Source organism: Hesperophylax consimilis, chromosome 9, assembly GCF_061612785.1.
Source record: "Hesperophylax consimilis isolate HC1 chromosome 9, BYU_Hcon_1.0, whole genome shotgun sequence".
In the NCBI taxonomy this organism is placed as follows: domain Eukaryota; kingdom Metazoa; phylum Arthropoda; class Insecta; order Trichoptera; family Limnephilidae; genus Hesperophylax; species Hesperophylax consimilis.
The window spans coordinates 35,690,013-35,704,940 of record NC_142844.1 but is presented as its reverse complement, the minus strand read 5'-3'; the positions used below and the strand labels follow the sequence as shown (position 1 = coordinate 35,704,940).

The following is a 14,928-nucleotide window of genomic DNA, read 5'->3' as shown; positions in this document are numbered from 1 at the left end:
GTCTTCAGGTCTGCAAGCTGGTCTGCCTACATTTGAACAGACTGCAAGAGGTGTTCAACACGACAGTTCGTCTAATATATCATATATCATCAAAAACGGCGCTATATAAAGTTTACCATTTACATACAGGGTGCTACGAGATGTACCTGACTTACTTTAACCAGTGAGTACCTACCCAATCCCCACTACGACCCTAACTGTCCTATAACTACCAATTTTTTATGTTTTAACTTAAAACAAAAAGTCACCAGAGACCAAAATGTCTTCTTACATTATACATTAATGTTTTACTCCAAATAACCTCAGGAATCACTGGTTAAAATAAGTCAGGTACATCTCTTAACATCTTGTATACAGAGTGGATCAGCACGTACCTGAAGGATTTTAATCGGAAATTTCTGGACATATTTGGAGTACAAAATGTAAATGTCATTTTGCTGTTCAATGATGTTTTTTTTCAATGAAAAATAAAAATATATTTTTCGATCGCACGTCGCCACTGGGTACAGCCTGGTGGGTCAGGTGATATGTGTAATATTTTTTTTTGTAATTGAACTGGATATAATCCACGAGGTACGTCTTGATACTGTAGGTATATATATCGATATAAATAAATATGTAAATGTTCGTTTGCTCAATGTCTCCAAAAGTTCTTCACGGATTGCATTGAAATTTTGACACAATATTGCATTCAAATATGCCTGTGTTTTTATATATCTATCTTATATAGGTGTCACATGTGACAGGTAAAAACATGCTTTTTTTAAAAACAGTACCATCTGTTGGATGTAAAAGCAACACGCGCTATTGTTTATCTATCTGTACAGACAGACTGAGCTATAGCAAAGCGTGGCGGGGTAAAGCTAGTTATAAATAATAAAAAAATGGGTTTAAAAATTATTGGATCTTGCTGGAGATAAAGATGAAATGAAGAAAGGAGAAAAAATATATTTGTTAATTCACTTACAGTGGGCGTAGACGTGGCTATATTTTGTGGCAAAAAAGAAATGTCTTGTTGAGGGTTCGTAGGAGTTTCAGGTAATACAGCGGGCGCGGGCTGTTGGGCTTGAACTTTTGGCTGGGCATCTCTGTAACAAACAATAAGAATAAAAATTCAAAATAAAATATTGATTACTTGTGTATTACAATAAATTATTAGAAAAAAGCTAAATTATAATATTATGAGCTACAGTGTTTGAAACACTAACACAAAAGTTTAAAAAAATAATATAAAACACCATAATATTGTTTTTTCACCACAAACCAATTTTTCACAAATCTTGGGTGATGTCGGGTAGTAAAGCAGTCCTTCACAACCACTCGTTTGCCCCGGACCATAATGCTGGACTTACGGGGAAACTCTTAGGACGGGTTGTTGCGGAGAATTTGAACAATTCTTCAAATGTCAATGCTCATTTTCGGGTTCTGTGAAAGTCCTATTCAAGTTCTGCTATTATATCATTAAAGAACTGAAATAATAACAGAAATTGAAAATTAACTTTGAAATTATAAAGAATTATTCAAACTTTCCGAAACAACCCATCCTTAAAGCAACATAGTCCACTTTTTTGAACTTGCGATATCGCGCAAAAACCATCCTGACTAACACCTACTCCATTTCACGAAAATTTGCTGAGCTTCGGCCAAATATAGATGGGGGTGCCGTGCTAGCTGGCCGGCTGTAAAATGGCATTTACAAGCCAATATTGTTTTGCAAAATTATGATTTTGTTTTACCAGATAATGTGCTTATGTACTCGTCAAAATTTTATTGCATAAGAAGTTTCCCTACAATAACTTATATTCAGAGAAATGAATTTTCTTCCTCATTTTATATAAAAATGTTAAATACAGAAATTCAAAGATATTTTTGTGGTTTATTATATATTCATAAAGCTAAACACGTGTCCTTCACAATGAATCTAAATCAATATAGAAATATGACATAAACAAACACAAGAACTCTGTTGCAAGGTCGATGATGTTTTCACTTTTGCATCGCACATTTTCATAGAATAAAATAAATATATTTACAAGTGACAAAATGACAAGCTAGAATAATATATGATATTATATCCTTGCCAAGTGAATAAAGTATATTTTTTACGTAAGGGGCATTTTTTAAGATTCAAAATACCATAAAATTTGACGGCCTGGACAGGTACAAATGTTAAATATTTCCACCCGATACACCGGCCTTCAAGCGGCTAATAAATAAATTATTTTGTGCCATTTCTATCACACTGAATATGGTATGTACATAATAAGTTATGTTTTTTTGTAAAATAACCAATTAATATGCACCTATTGAAAACTTACAATATCATCCAATGCTCAGGGATGGTCAACTCCTGAGGTGGGCTGCACAGGGCCGGGCTGTCCTTGGCAAAGTTAATGGCGAAGAAGGTAACCAGAGTTCCCGTGTGGCTCAAAACATGCACCATCGGCATGTGGGGCAATGTTTCATTTTCACCTGAAAAATATGTAAGTAAATTAGATTGTAGCCACTCCTACGGATAAACATATAATAGCCAACACACGAGCAAAACTAATTGATACAGAAGCTGCTCAGGTGCGCAGCTTTATGAGATTTGTTTACCCTTTCACACCTGAATTAAAATTAGCATTTTGGCATTTTTTTTTTTAAATGCTTTAGAAGTTATTGCAAATTTTATATGAAAGAACATTACATCTTAGAAGGCATATTTCACATAAAATTACTGTTCACAAAAAAAATACCATTGGATTCAATTAAAAAAATATTATATTGAAAAAATACCTTCAAAACTTACATTAAAAAAAAATAATCGAGATTGAACACAAAAGTAAAATTTGAAAATATAAAAATGGCTACTGCCCATAGACATATGAATATTAGTAGACCTGCCCTAAGTGATTAAAAGCGTATTATCCCCACTCCCCATACCGGTTCCATTGAGCCGGCTGGGCTCGCATATGGCCTCAAGTGAAATTTGAAAATGTGACGTCATCATTCTTGTGCGAACTATGGTCGAGGCATCATCGGTTCATTTTACGAAATAACACGGCAAAATGTTGACTTGTACTATGAAAACTTAAAAAAATAGATGTGAAAAAGAGAATAAACCCAATTGTCGTATTACATTCCATATATAAGCATTATTTTACTTTATTTTAAGCATATTCACATCGTATAATATGAATCAGTTGTTACTATCACATCGAGAAACGTCTGGACGCGAAACACAAAGCTGGTGGGTTGCTGGGAAGTAAATTATGAACATTTATAAAAGTGTCTTAACTAAATAACCTGAAACTAACTACGACTCTGCAAACAGAAGAAATTTACTTTGCCGAATTTGGACTTCGCAAATTAGTTCATAACGTGGCGAGTAATTTGCGCTCCCATGTAAAAATGTCTATTCATTCAAAGGCAGATTTTACTTTTAAGAACTAAATGGTGATATTATAATGCGAGATGCCTATTTACTGTCAGATTGATTTATTGACGAATCACAGTCAGCTTAACCCCCTTCGTTCTTCAACAGTTGATTTTACCCCTCGCCATTATCTTCTCGTCTATTAATTCCTATGTCTGTGCTACTGCCTAAACTAGTAGCTCTAGTAGTGATCATTGATATAATAGTGATATAAGAATAAGTCGTTATTAAAATAAGTTAATTACTGAAGACGTAATTTTTTAAATAAAAATAAATGTTTCTTGAGTAAATTTTAATTTTAGTATTTAAAACATTTTTTGTGACACAAAAAGTGAAAGTTACATGTTTGCAAGGGAAAGGTCACCATACGTTTTGCAATATTGAGACCAACAGATAGCGTGGTAGTTTTACTACATTAGTCTGCATCATTGCACAAGCCACATTTTCTGCTTATAATGATGGAAGTGGGCGGATTTTCAATATTCTGAGATTATTTATAGCCATTATTTTATTATTTCGAGGATTTTTGAAAAAATATTATCAACAAAAAAAATTATGAAATAATAATCACTAATTGAACGGTTCATCCGCAAGTTTCTTGCAATGATGTACCTACGACTTGGTTGATTTCATTAAGAATATATTTTTTTAAATTACTTTGACCGTCATTTCAGCCCTTCACCCTTGAAGCCTTTTACAGCCCACCATTGGCCCTCGAGGCCTCCACCGCCCCCCTGGATCTCACCAATGCTCCCACGTGGAAATCATCAATGGGAATCAATGATCCAGATGATGGATTTTTATTCTTCCTTTTTTAATCAACAATTGAACTCCCAATGAGATGAGTCACGAACCGCCACTGATTCACAGAAATGATGAATATAGTATTGAGTTACCCCAAGACAGTTGATGAATGGCTGCATCATCATATGCAAAGCCGATGGGGTAGTTTTCTTGCTTGGTTTCCGTCAAGGGTAGTTCTGCCCTAGCGTCATCCATCTGAAAAACAAATAATTATTTTTAAATGACCAAATTATAGGTTGCATAATTAAGAGTTGAGGCAAACGACGCATTCTTAGGATTGTGTGTATTGGTGCATATTGATAATAATAATAATAACATGGCATTTATATAGCGCAGTTTAGTGTCATTTCACTTCAAGTGTACTTTACTATAACAAACTTAAAAAGGGTAATTTAGTATTAATGGTCATGTTCTTCAAATTATTCCTACAGTGTGCCTTACTCAATACATAGCTAATATTCTAACACTAAATATACCATAGACATATGAATATTAGTAGACCTGCCCTAAGTGATTAAAAGCGTATTATTCCCCACTCCCCATACCGGTTCCATTGGAGCCGGCTGTGCTCGCTTATGGCCTCAAGTGAATTTAGAAAACGTGACGTCATCATTCTTGTGCGAACTATGGTCGAGGCATCATCGGTTCATTTTACGAAATAACACGGCAAAATGGTGGCTTGTGGTATGAAAACTTGTAAAAATAGATGTGAAAAAGAGAATAAACCCAATTGTCGTATTACATTCCATATATAAGCATTATTTTAAGCATATTCACATCGATTTTACTTTTAAGAACTAAATGGTGATATTATAATGCGAGATGCCTATACACTGTCAGATTGATTTATTGACGAATCACAGTCAGCTTTACCCCCTTCGTTCTTCAACAGTTGATTTTACCCCTCATCTTTAATTTCTAGTCTATATATTCATATGTCTGTGAAATATACTGTTTATACAAAGTGATCACAAAACTTATAACAGCAGGACAGGATAAAACACGAACATTAAAACTAAAACATAATATAAAACAAGAGGCATTGCTCAAGAAATGAGAATCTTCTAAGCAGACATTTACAAAAGGTTTAATAGGAAAGCAACTGAAACCAAACAATTACCGGAAGTTTGAGAATATGGCTTATTACAAAATATTGAAAAGAAGTTAAGATTAATGAATGGTAAGATTTTTTAAACAATTTTGTTTTTAAAGCCCGTTTAAATTCAGTAAAATTCTAGAGATTAGTAAGAGCTGAGGGAAGTCTATTCCAGATGAGCGGGCCTGATACACAATAAGAGCGATATCAAAAGATATTCTGTATATATACACTACCGGCAGCCGTCTGCCTTGTTTACACATATTATTTATTTTTATTAGTTAGAAAGTATGTTGTTGGAAGGTATTGTTTGGTATTGAAATGATGTTACCGTGGGATTAGAGGGCAACAAATAATAAAATGAATTATAAAATTCTTCCAAGGACTTTGTTTTACAACAGAAAGAGTTATAATTTAAAAATAATTATATTTATATCAAAAGCATCCTAAAATTAATCTGACTGGCAAAAAGGGCTTGTTTAGAGTAATAAAATGATGTGATATCGACCGTTTCTTGGAAGCGTAGTTGATAAACAGCATGGCAGACAGAAATAAAATTTCGGCTGAATTTCCAAAAAGTACTGTAATTTCCAGAGCAAGAGTGGCCTTGTCAAACATGACTCCATGACAAAAGTCCGCAAGTGTGCAGGATAGGAAGATGTTACCCAATTACGAAATTCTTCAAGAATCCATTCTCCAATATCAGGTAATGGTTGTCATGAGTTGTCGGATCAGTCGTCCGTCAATCCAGAGGTGGCCCAAGGCTCTTGGCTGTCATTCGAGGAATGAAAGCTGCAATTTAGAACTCTCCAGGTTTTGTCTTCCGACCACAGGTGTGGCAACCGAAGTGTGTCAAAAAATCCAAGGTTGGCAATCTTGTTAATGATCCTTTATGTAACAATTGATCATGATTGGTTCCTACCGGGATGTCATTTATCGAGTTCCTACCTTTCCCCAATCATCACTTAGCTGGAAAACTGATTTAAAATTTTGCAAGAAAATTGTGCACTGTGACCAAGAAGGATTTGACTATCGTGATAACTATCTTGGATACAAGTTGTTTATGTTGTCAGTGTATATAATCTCGGATTTTAGAACCCATTCGTTTGTTTGGCAATAATTACCTAGAGGTATCACAGTGGAACTTACTATATTGTGATTGTGTTGTGTGCTACTTCTCAGATTTGCTACAGTGATAAGTGATTGGTCGATCTATTTCCTTCCCATACCTTGTTCTATCCCACAAAATCCATCACCGAATTCCATCAAACACCATTTCGTTTAAATTGTTTACAGTCCACTTACAAGCTGCATAATTCTTATACTGTTTCGGATACAACAATTTTACAATGTGTTCTTTATAATTTAAAAAAGAACTGTTTTTCATTTTCACAAACATGCTGTATGAAAGCAATGCACCTATGTGAGTGCTGTGTTCAACTTTAGTTGCGATACCTATACATACTACTACCACAAGTTTCAAAAGAAGCTAAAAAGCATGAGTACTTTTATTAAAATGTTTATTATTTACTATACTTGGTGAAATTCCATTGTAATAAAAAATTGGTTTCATTGTATGTGTGTACTTATTTTTACTAAGTTTTACGTGCAACTAATAATCTGGTTGCTGCCTTCGTTTTGGCGTTTATAATGAGGCCAAAAGGTTAACTAAAATTGGACAGTTCTGGGGGCCTACTCTGTATCTTTCGGGTTAACCAGTAAGTTTGTGGTTTAACCTTTCCTTGCCGGTGCTGTCAACTGAGTGAACATCGGCTCTAACCAATAAAATATCTTTCTAAATATACTAAAAACAGAGTTCAAATTTTAGGTATTCCTCCGCAATATATTTATGTATTGCATTGAGTAATTACAACATATAAATATTTACCGATTATACAGCACCGGAGGACGAGGAATTTTTGAACACCGTAAGGGAAGGGTTAATACGGGTTTGTGACGTGGCTAAACCGGCGGCAGGAAAGTTTCAAAAGATACAGAGTAGGCCCGCTGGTGTACATAATAGAAGGTAACTCAAATTAGCATAGATAGTTGAATGAATTTGTATTCAGAAATACATGCAGTGAAAACCCCATATAAGGTTCCCACTTAAAAAGATTGTTTTTTTTAGTCGCTTGAAGACTGAAATTAAAAAATGGCCCAGTCAATCCCACATACAAGGTTTTCACGGGTTTCCGATCCCTTGGAATACCTTATAAGAGGGTTTCATTGTATTTTTTTATGAGAAAGAAAAAAGTTTTACTTGAATCCACTGCTGCCAATTGACTTGATCTCCTGTTCCCAAGACACCAATTTCCATGCTGTTTGCTGATAGTGCTAGCAAAATACCCCTACAAGAAAATATCATCTTTTATACATCGAATTCAAGTAATGGTGTTTGAAAGAGAGAGTACGAAAACAGTGTGCAATATAGTTGTGAGTGAGGAATATTTGGAGCAGGTGGATGAGTTTGTGAATTTAGGAAGAATGTTCTAGAGAGATGGGAAGGCTGACAGAGATATTGAAAGAAGGGTAAATGCATGTAACTCCATTAATGGAGGACTGAACACAGTTGGCGCTAACGAAAAATTGTCCAAAGAAGCGAAGTTAGCAGTCCACAATGTTAGCTGGTATCTACCCTGATGTATGGAGATGAGGCATGGAACTGGCAAAGAAAGGATGAAAGTAGATTGAATGCTGTTGTAACGAGTAAGATTAAGAAAGGGACGCTTAGATGGTTTGGGTATGTAGAGCGAATGAGCGAAGAAAGGAGTGTAAGGATATATGATGCAAATGGTAGCATAAGTCGGGGACACCCGAGGAAGACATAGCACGATCAAGTGAATTAGATACTGGAGTCGGGCCAAGAGTCAGAATAATAGAAGAGTATGTATGAGACGATGTATGAATGTGAATGAGGCAAGAAGTTTGTGCCAAGACCGAGTTGTTTGGCGGTCCGTCCTCTCTGCCTACCCCTGCGGTGAAACGGCGTGATGGTTAGTTAGTTAGTTATACATCGAAATAAAAATAGTAATCTTATAAACAAAGTACTTTGTTTGGGATCTTACCAGGTGGGAAAATGAGAGAGGTAATATTGAATGGGTCGTGCAGTGCCCATACTGTAACAGATATCTTCATAGTTGAAACAGTTGGGGGTTCCAGCCTTGGGAGTGTTTACAATTGTAACGCCTAAAATAAAAGTAAAAATGTTAGGTTAAAAGTTTAATCAATGTGTAGCTAAAGATATGACAGATACATTTGTGTATGAATGAGATGATTTTCAGACATATAAATAGGCTTGTCTGTGTTGTATCTCGTCTTCTTAATCATTATCTCGATATAGTAACTTACTCCCGGTCACACTGTTCCCTAGATTCCTACCCAATCCTCATACCTTTTACGTTCCCAGAACTGTCATTCCTTCCTTTCCTTAAAAAAGACCCTCCAAAGAACATCCCAAAAGATGACATAGGCCAAGAGGGAATTTATTTTCCTCAGGGCCTCCTGTGTGAGGTTAATGTAAAAAAATGCAAAAAGCTATGCAATTCAATTGTTCAACTGCTCTTAACTCTCTGGAGGCAGTGGAACTATGGTATACCTAATTTAGGTATGTTGTGAGCCTGAAGGGATTAGAGAAGCGAAGCCGATGAGGAACAGGAAGGTTGGGAAGTACCTGGCTATTCAGATTTGGTCTCCAAAAACTAAAGCCATATCAAGATAGGTTTCGATTCTGAATGGTGGTCATTCCATTATGTACCACTCTGTAAAGCGCAACAAATATACTGTGTTTTTATATTTATTAATTAATATTATTTGCACACGGCGGGATTCCAACCTGTGACTTCTGGATTCAGTCGAGGATAGATGTCGTTAAACGGTTGTATGTTTTTGTTTCACACATAAAAACATTTCTGAAGAATTAAAAGAAACCTAAGCTACTACAAATTTTATTAAAAATGCTTAACAAGAAAATATTTTTACTTGGTCTATTATCAGCATTCTGAGCATCTTTGTAGACGATTCCGAATTGATAATTGGATATCCAATGTATGGAGATGGCTTCCATGTGATTGGGGCCAAACAACTGTGGAGGCGGGATGTTCTTGACCAGCGTGAGATCCGGCTTGTATTGACTCAACGACCCGTCGGCGTTTCCCGTCACTATTTGCTTTCCTTTGGGGCTCCATGATAGACATCTGGAAATATTCAAACAATGATGTAAAGATAAGCCCCAGCATTAAATTTGAATTTGTGATATATTAATACGTACTAAACATCTCTAACGATAGTCCAAGTAGTAAGCTTTTGTAAGTTGTCTTGTTATCTATCCAAAGTGGAACAATATGATTATTTACTTGCAAAAGTCCATTCATTGATTGACCGAGTTTGTTACCTTTAACAAATACTAATGTGTAAACATTAAGAGTAATCCTCAATACACAAATTAATCACTGAGAAAACTAATACATATGTATAACGATTGATGTTTTAACTCAATTTGTTAAAAATAGCAATGTATACATTGCAGTTTTTATTTTTTAAATTTAACATATTCACGTAAGGCCTGCTTGTGAGCCTACCCCGACGATCAGGAAGAGAAGATGCACCAATTAAGGTGTTAACATCCCATAACACCATCTTCAATTTACAAACACAAAATAGTGTAACATAACTGTGGGACCATAAAGTCAGGTGCCTGACTCTGTAAGTGCAGAGGAAGACAGATAGATTTCAGTTGTATAAAAGCCCATGTTTTAATTTGATCTCCATCTCACATCTCAGCTCGCAACTATTAACCACATATCTGTAAACTTTGTTAACAATAAACGAAGTAATCAATCTCGGAGTATCACCAAATGAATAATCCTGAACCTTATACTAATAGTGGTATACTCTACAACCATATTATAAATGTATTAAAATAACCCCTTCTGATATTACAATATTTATTTTATACATTTAAACATCCATTGGGCTTTTACATACATAATATAGACACAATTTTTGAAGCAAGCAATGTTCAGTTAAATATGTCAACAGAGCAGATTTCATTCCCCACACGGGGCAATCTCTGAAAACAAGAATTATACATACAATTGTAATTGTAATTTTTTTTCTTTTAGATAATAATAATAATATGCAGTATTCTTTTCAACTTCTTTTCTACCTTATACACGGTGTCCGGAAACTCACAGTACAAGCGGGAAACTGGCGAATCTACGCTTCAAAGAAACCGATTTTTATTTTTTTCAATAGTGAATTTTTTTTTCGGCCACAAAAGGGTTGAAACATCTTTTGGAGCCGGGTATATGCTTCGAAGCATTTAAAAGACATTAAACAGATATTTACCCCCCAGCTACTGAGTTTTTCAAATTAGACATAGAATATGCCGATTTACGATAAAGTTGTGATGTAGGTACACCAGTTTCCTGTCACTGTGTATAATATAATAAGTATGCAACAATCTGTTCATATACCGATATTGTGTAACTTTATGTAAATGTCAACGATTTGCCGTAACCATATATAAATATTATTATTTTTATTTAATCTGACTTGTCGACTGTAAGATTTTGCTGATAGTGGTGAAGTTAATCTGATGAGCTGCAATATAATAAACAAACCTAGCATTGGCCAGCTTTGCCTGCACATCCAGCGATGTCTGCTTGCACTGGTAAACAGAGAGGGAGCCATCTGACGTGCACACGGCAAGGATATCGGCCATACAGGGATTCCATAGCAACCCACAGAGCTGGATGCCTGATGATGGACTCAGGCGGATCTCTTTGAAGATGGATAAATTCTGGAAAAAGAAATACATTCAAGTAATGGGCTGCCAACCATCAGGAGGTCTAGCACGGACGATCGATATGTCAATACTACGAGGGGGCGTAATTATTTCGCGGAATGGGTAGGTAGGTGATTAGTGGGGGTGTCGCTGAATTTGGTACTAATTGAGCAACTCATTATTAGTATAAATACCGGGTTTTATCGTAATTAGGTCATCTGTCTTTTGATCGATTACAAAGATAAAGGTGTTTCCATAACTGGAGTTTACTACGCTTATATTCTAGAGCAATTAAAGGAAGCCATCAAGGAGAAAAGAAGGGGAAAATTGACCAAAGGTGTCCACCTTCTGCACGACAACGCGCCTGTTCATAAGAGCCGTGTTGCGATGGCTGCCCTGCAGAAGATGGGCTTCGAAATTTTGCCACATCCACCCTACAGTCCTTACCTGGCTCCCAGTGATTATTACCTTTTTCCAAACTTGAAAAAAGAACTTAGTGGGAAAAAGTTTTCAAGTGATAAAGAAGTGAAGAATGCAGTTTCGGCATATTTTTTAGTTTTTTTAGGGTATACATAAATTAATTGAAAGATCCGAAAAATGTATTAGGGTAGCTGGTGAATATATTGAAGAGGAAAAATAAATTTGGATTTTTATTTCCACTCCTTACCCCCATTCCGCGAACTTAAAAACGTTCCCTCGTGTATTGACTAAATTCGTGATCTATGGTCAGTTAGCAATATTCCCTAGCACGGTCAACAATTGATAAGAAATTCGGACCGACGATAGACAAAAGAAAGCCCGTCAGTTAAATTTGGGTGACTGTAGATATACGCAACTTTTTTAATAATATCATTCTTTATGCAAAATTACTGGTTTATTAATGAACGGAGGCAGATAAATAAAGCTCGTTTGATTGAAAGACGTCATTTATGCGATCAATTAAATCCTTTCGAATTAAAGAGACAATATTCAGACACTTGTTTGTATAACTCGTATTATGGCTAAAGATCTCATTCACCAATTAACTCAGTTGTTAAATGATTAACTCCCTTTTTAGTGCCAAAAAGTAAATACGGACTGCCAATGCATGAATTTTGACATCAAATACCTCCAGTGTTGCCAGTATATATCAATAACTTTCAAATCGGATTGATAGACGGAACTACTGATGATATCGCATCGATTTACCTAGCACGGTCGCACTATTGATATCCAGATCTATACATATTGCATGTGTCTGTGAATGAACTTATTACTTATTAACTAGACGGCTATACTCTTACACATCGACCACGGGTCTCCGTGGTAGATGTGTAAGATCCTCAACTACAAATCCAGTGGTGGCAGGTTCAAATCCCGATATGTGAACATACATTGTATTTAAGGAATTTTCCTTATTTCACAATTAATTCATTTCAAATAATAATAGTATACTCGCGGAACTTTCCAGACTTGTAAATATTCTCAGTATCATCCTTTGGCCGTTTGGTGACGAGATCTGAATAGCCAGGTACTTCCTCTACTTTCAACCAACCCTTTTCCTCCCCACTGCCTCAGCCTCACAACATATCCCCATTAGGGATGCTATAGCCCATTGGCTCTAGACGGTTGGGAGCAGTTGAGATTCTTGTGTGGTATTCACATATAGCTAAACTGCAAGCAAAAGGTGCGCAGACAGTTGTCTCTTGCCGATGAGCAGAAATGGAGTGATTTGTTAATAGTTTGCTGGCATTCGTTGGTGCTTGATTCAAAAGTTGGTTTAACAAACCTCAGAAGCGCAGCTCTTAGATAGATAGATGGTGGCCACCAGACTGTTGTTGTTGTTGTTGGTGACGATGCACAGCAGATCCTGGGTGCAGTTCAGCGAGAGGTTGACGGGACACGCGGCCAGAGGGAACACTCTCCGCCGGGCTTGGGGTCCCTCCTCAGCTAGTAGGCTTCTGACCTGGAACACTTTGGGCCAAAGAGAGACACAGAATTATTGCACAATAATATCGAAATAAGATCAATGACGGAGGACTTCTGTAGTTAAGATCCCCGTTAATGTATCCAGAAGTCACGGCTTCTAAGGTAAATAAATAACCCAACCGTTGCACTTTTAATAGGCACAGATTACGTAAATTACACTTTATTTCAACATAATACAACAAGAAACAACTATTTACGTCGGGAGAAATGGTAAAAGATGCATAATTTAAAAGTGCGGCAGTTAGGTAAATAATTACGAATTATACATACCATGTAAGCTGTTGTTTGGGGATCCAACGAATAAAACCCCGAGCCGGCTTGCGGCTGCTACTAGGTTCAAAGACGTCGGTAAGGTTGGGAAAGCTGCATCAAAAACTTTGACACATCGCTGAAGTTTGAACTGGAATGCCTGTCACGAACAAAATAAACAGTTGTACGTTGTACATCATTTAACAATATTACACATAGAATAAAACATCGACATTTTCATTCTGACAGGAGTAAAACTTAAGGTTAGCTTTACCTGAACGTCTACCGAATCGGGAACGGCTATAATATCCATTATATATTTCAGAAATGCGTCTGCATGCGCAACGTATATTTATAAACTTTCAAATGGAAAATTATCATGAACGTATTTAACCTGTAAACCCAGCACAACAAATTTGGCGGTTTTGCGCAAACAGACACAGTCGACACAGACACCACAGACATCAGATATTATTGCCATAGAATAATATGTGACACATAAATAAACCAATCACATGTGACAGTTGTGTTATATAGAGATGGTGGTATATATACAAGGAAACGGTTCCTATCACTGGAACCGTCCACATTATTTCTCTTAGGAACCGCTTATTTTTGACGTTGAAATATAATAGCGGCTATTACACGTACACTTCGGCCTGCGAGTCACACCACACTTTGCTCCAAAATGTGGGCAAAACGTACGTGTAATAGCAATCGACTCGCAGTCCGAATGGCCAGTTTGTACCAAAGTTTGGCACGTTAAGCAATGAAGAACTGCAGTCCATCTTTTATCAATAATGACCTAACTTAAATACTATTATTAGTTTTAAAAGGCGTAATTTTTCGGGACTCCAAAAAACGCATCAAATCTTTGGAAGTGGCCCGTAACGCTACCAATGACCAGTCTCAAATAGCCTAAGTTTTTTTCTAACAGCGCTGTTCTTTTTCAGAGGAATTCATATAATTTTCATTCCTTTTTATAAATTCCGTTATCTTGTATTTATTTATAAACATTATTATGTACATGTTGGAACTAACTATTAATACACAAGCGTGCGTTGAGGCGGTTGGATCAATCACATTCTATGCACTCTGGAAAGAAACTTCCATGATTTGAATTCATTTATAAATATTCTTATAAATGTATCCTTAAATAATAAAGTTTATGTGCCCTCTGAAAAGAAGCCATACCCACGTCATAAACGTAGTTTTAACACCTCCAACGTTAAAATTAAAATGCACGAAGGTGGTCGGTTAGAAATCACTCTTATGTTCCAAACGCAACTATTTATATTTTCAAAACTTGCGTTCTTAATTAAATAGACGAGAACCATTCACATACCCTGAACGCAATTACGGATGATTTTTTTAACACAATCTCTAAAAAAATATATCCTAGACACTCTAGAAAAAATATAATTCTATGGTGTCAGAAGCCGAGTTTCGCTAGATTTTATATGTATATCGGTGAATTTAGTTCGTTGTAGCGATAGGCACAATCGATGAATCATCGAAGATTTGCTCAATCTTTTTGATCATCGAAATATGTCATCGAACAAGAAATTGATTCTGTCGAAAATGATCACAGTCGGAGACAATCGTTTC

The 14,928-nt window shown here is 36.1% G+C and overlaps 1 protein-coding gene across 2 annotated transcripts in view; it reads right to left on the bottom strand.

Moving 5' to 3' along the window:
- Positions 1 to 13,773, bottom strand: part of Nup214 (nuclear pore complex protein Nup214) — a 32,640-nt gene extending 18,867 nt beyond the window's left edge. For both annotated transcript variants that reach the window (XM_089635922.1, XM_089635923.1), the window contains exons 1-10: positions 13,595 to 13,773; positions 13,342 to 13,480; positions 12,872 to 13,056; positions 10,940 to 11,118; positions 9,297 to 9,511; positions 8,384 to 8,504; positions 7,579 to 7,666; positions 4,315 to 4,417; positions 2,319 to 2,472; positions 968 to 1,088 (exon numbers count right to left, since the gene is read on the bottom strand). In XM_089635922.1, coding sequence (XP_089492048.1) covers positions 968 to 1,088; positions 2,319 to 2,472; positions 4,315 to 4,417; positions 7,579 to 7,666; positions 8,384 to 8,504; positions 9,297 to 9,511; positions 10,940 to 11,118; positions 12,872 to 13,056; positions 13,342 to 13,480; positions 13,595 to 13,633 — 1,344 coding nt within the window. In that variant the 5' untranslated portion in view covers positions 13,634 to 13,773. The remainder of the gene's footprint in view (positions 1 to 967; positions 1,089 to 2,318; positions 2,473 to 4,314; positions 4,418 to 7,578; positions 7,667 to 8,383; positions 8,505 to 9,296; positions 9,512 to 10,939; positions 11,119 to 12,871; positions 13,057 to 13,341; positions 13,481 to 13,594) is intronic.
- Between the last annotated feature and the right edge of the window lie 1,155 nt (positions 13,774 to 14,928).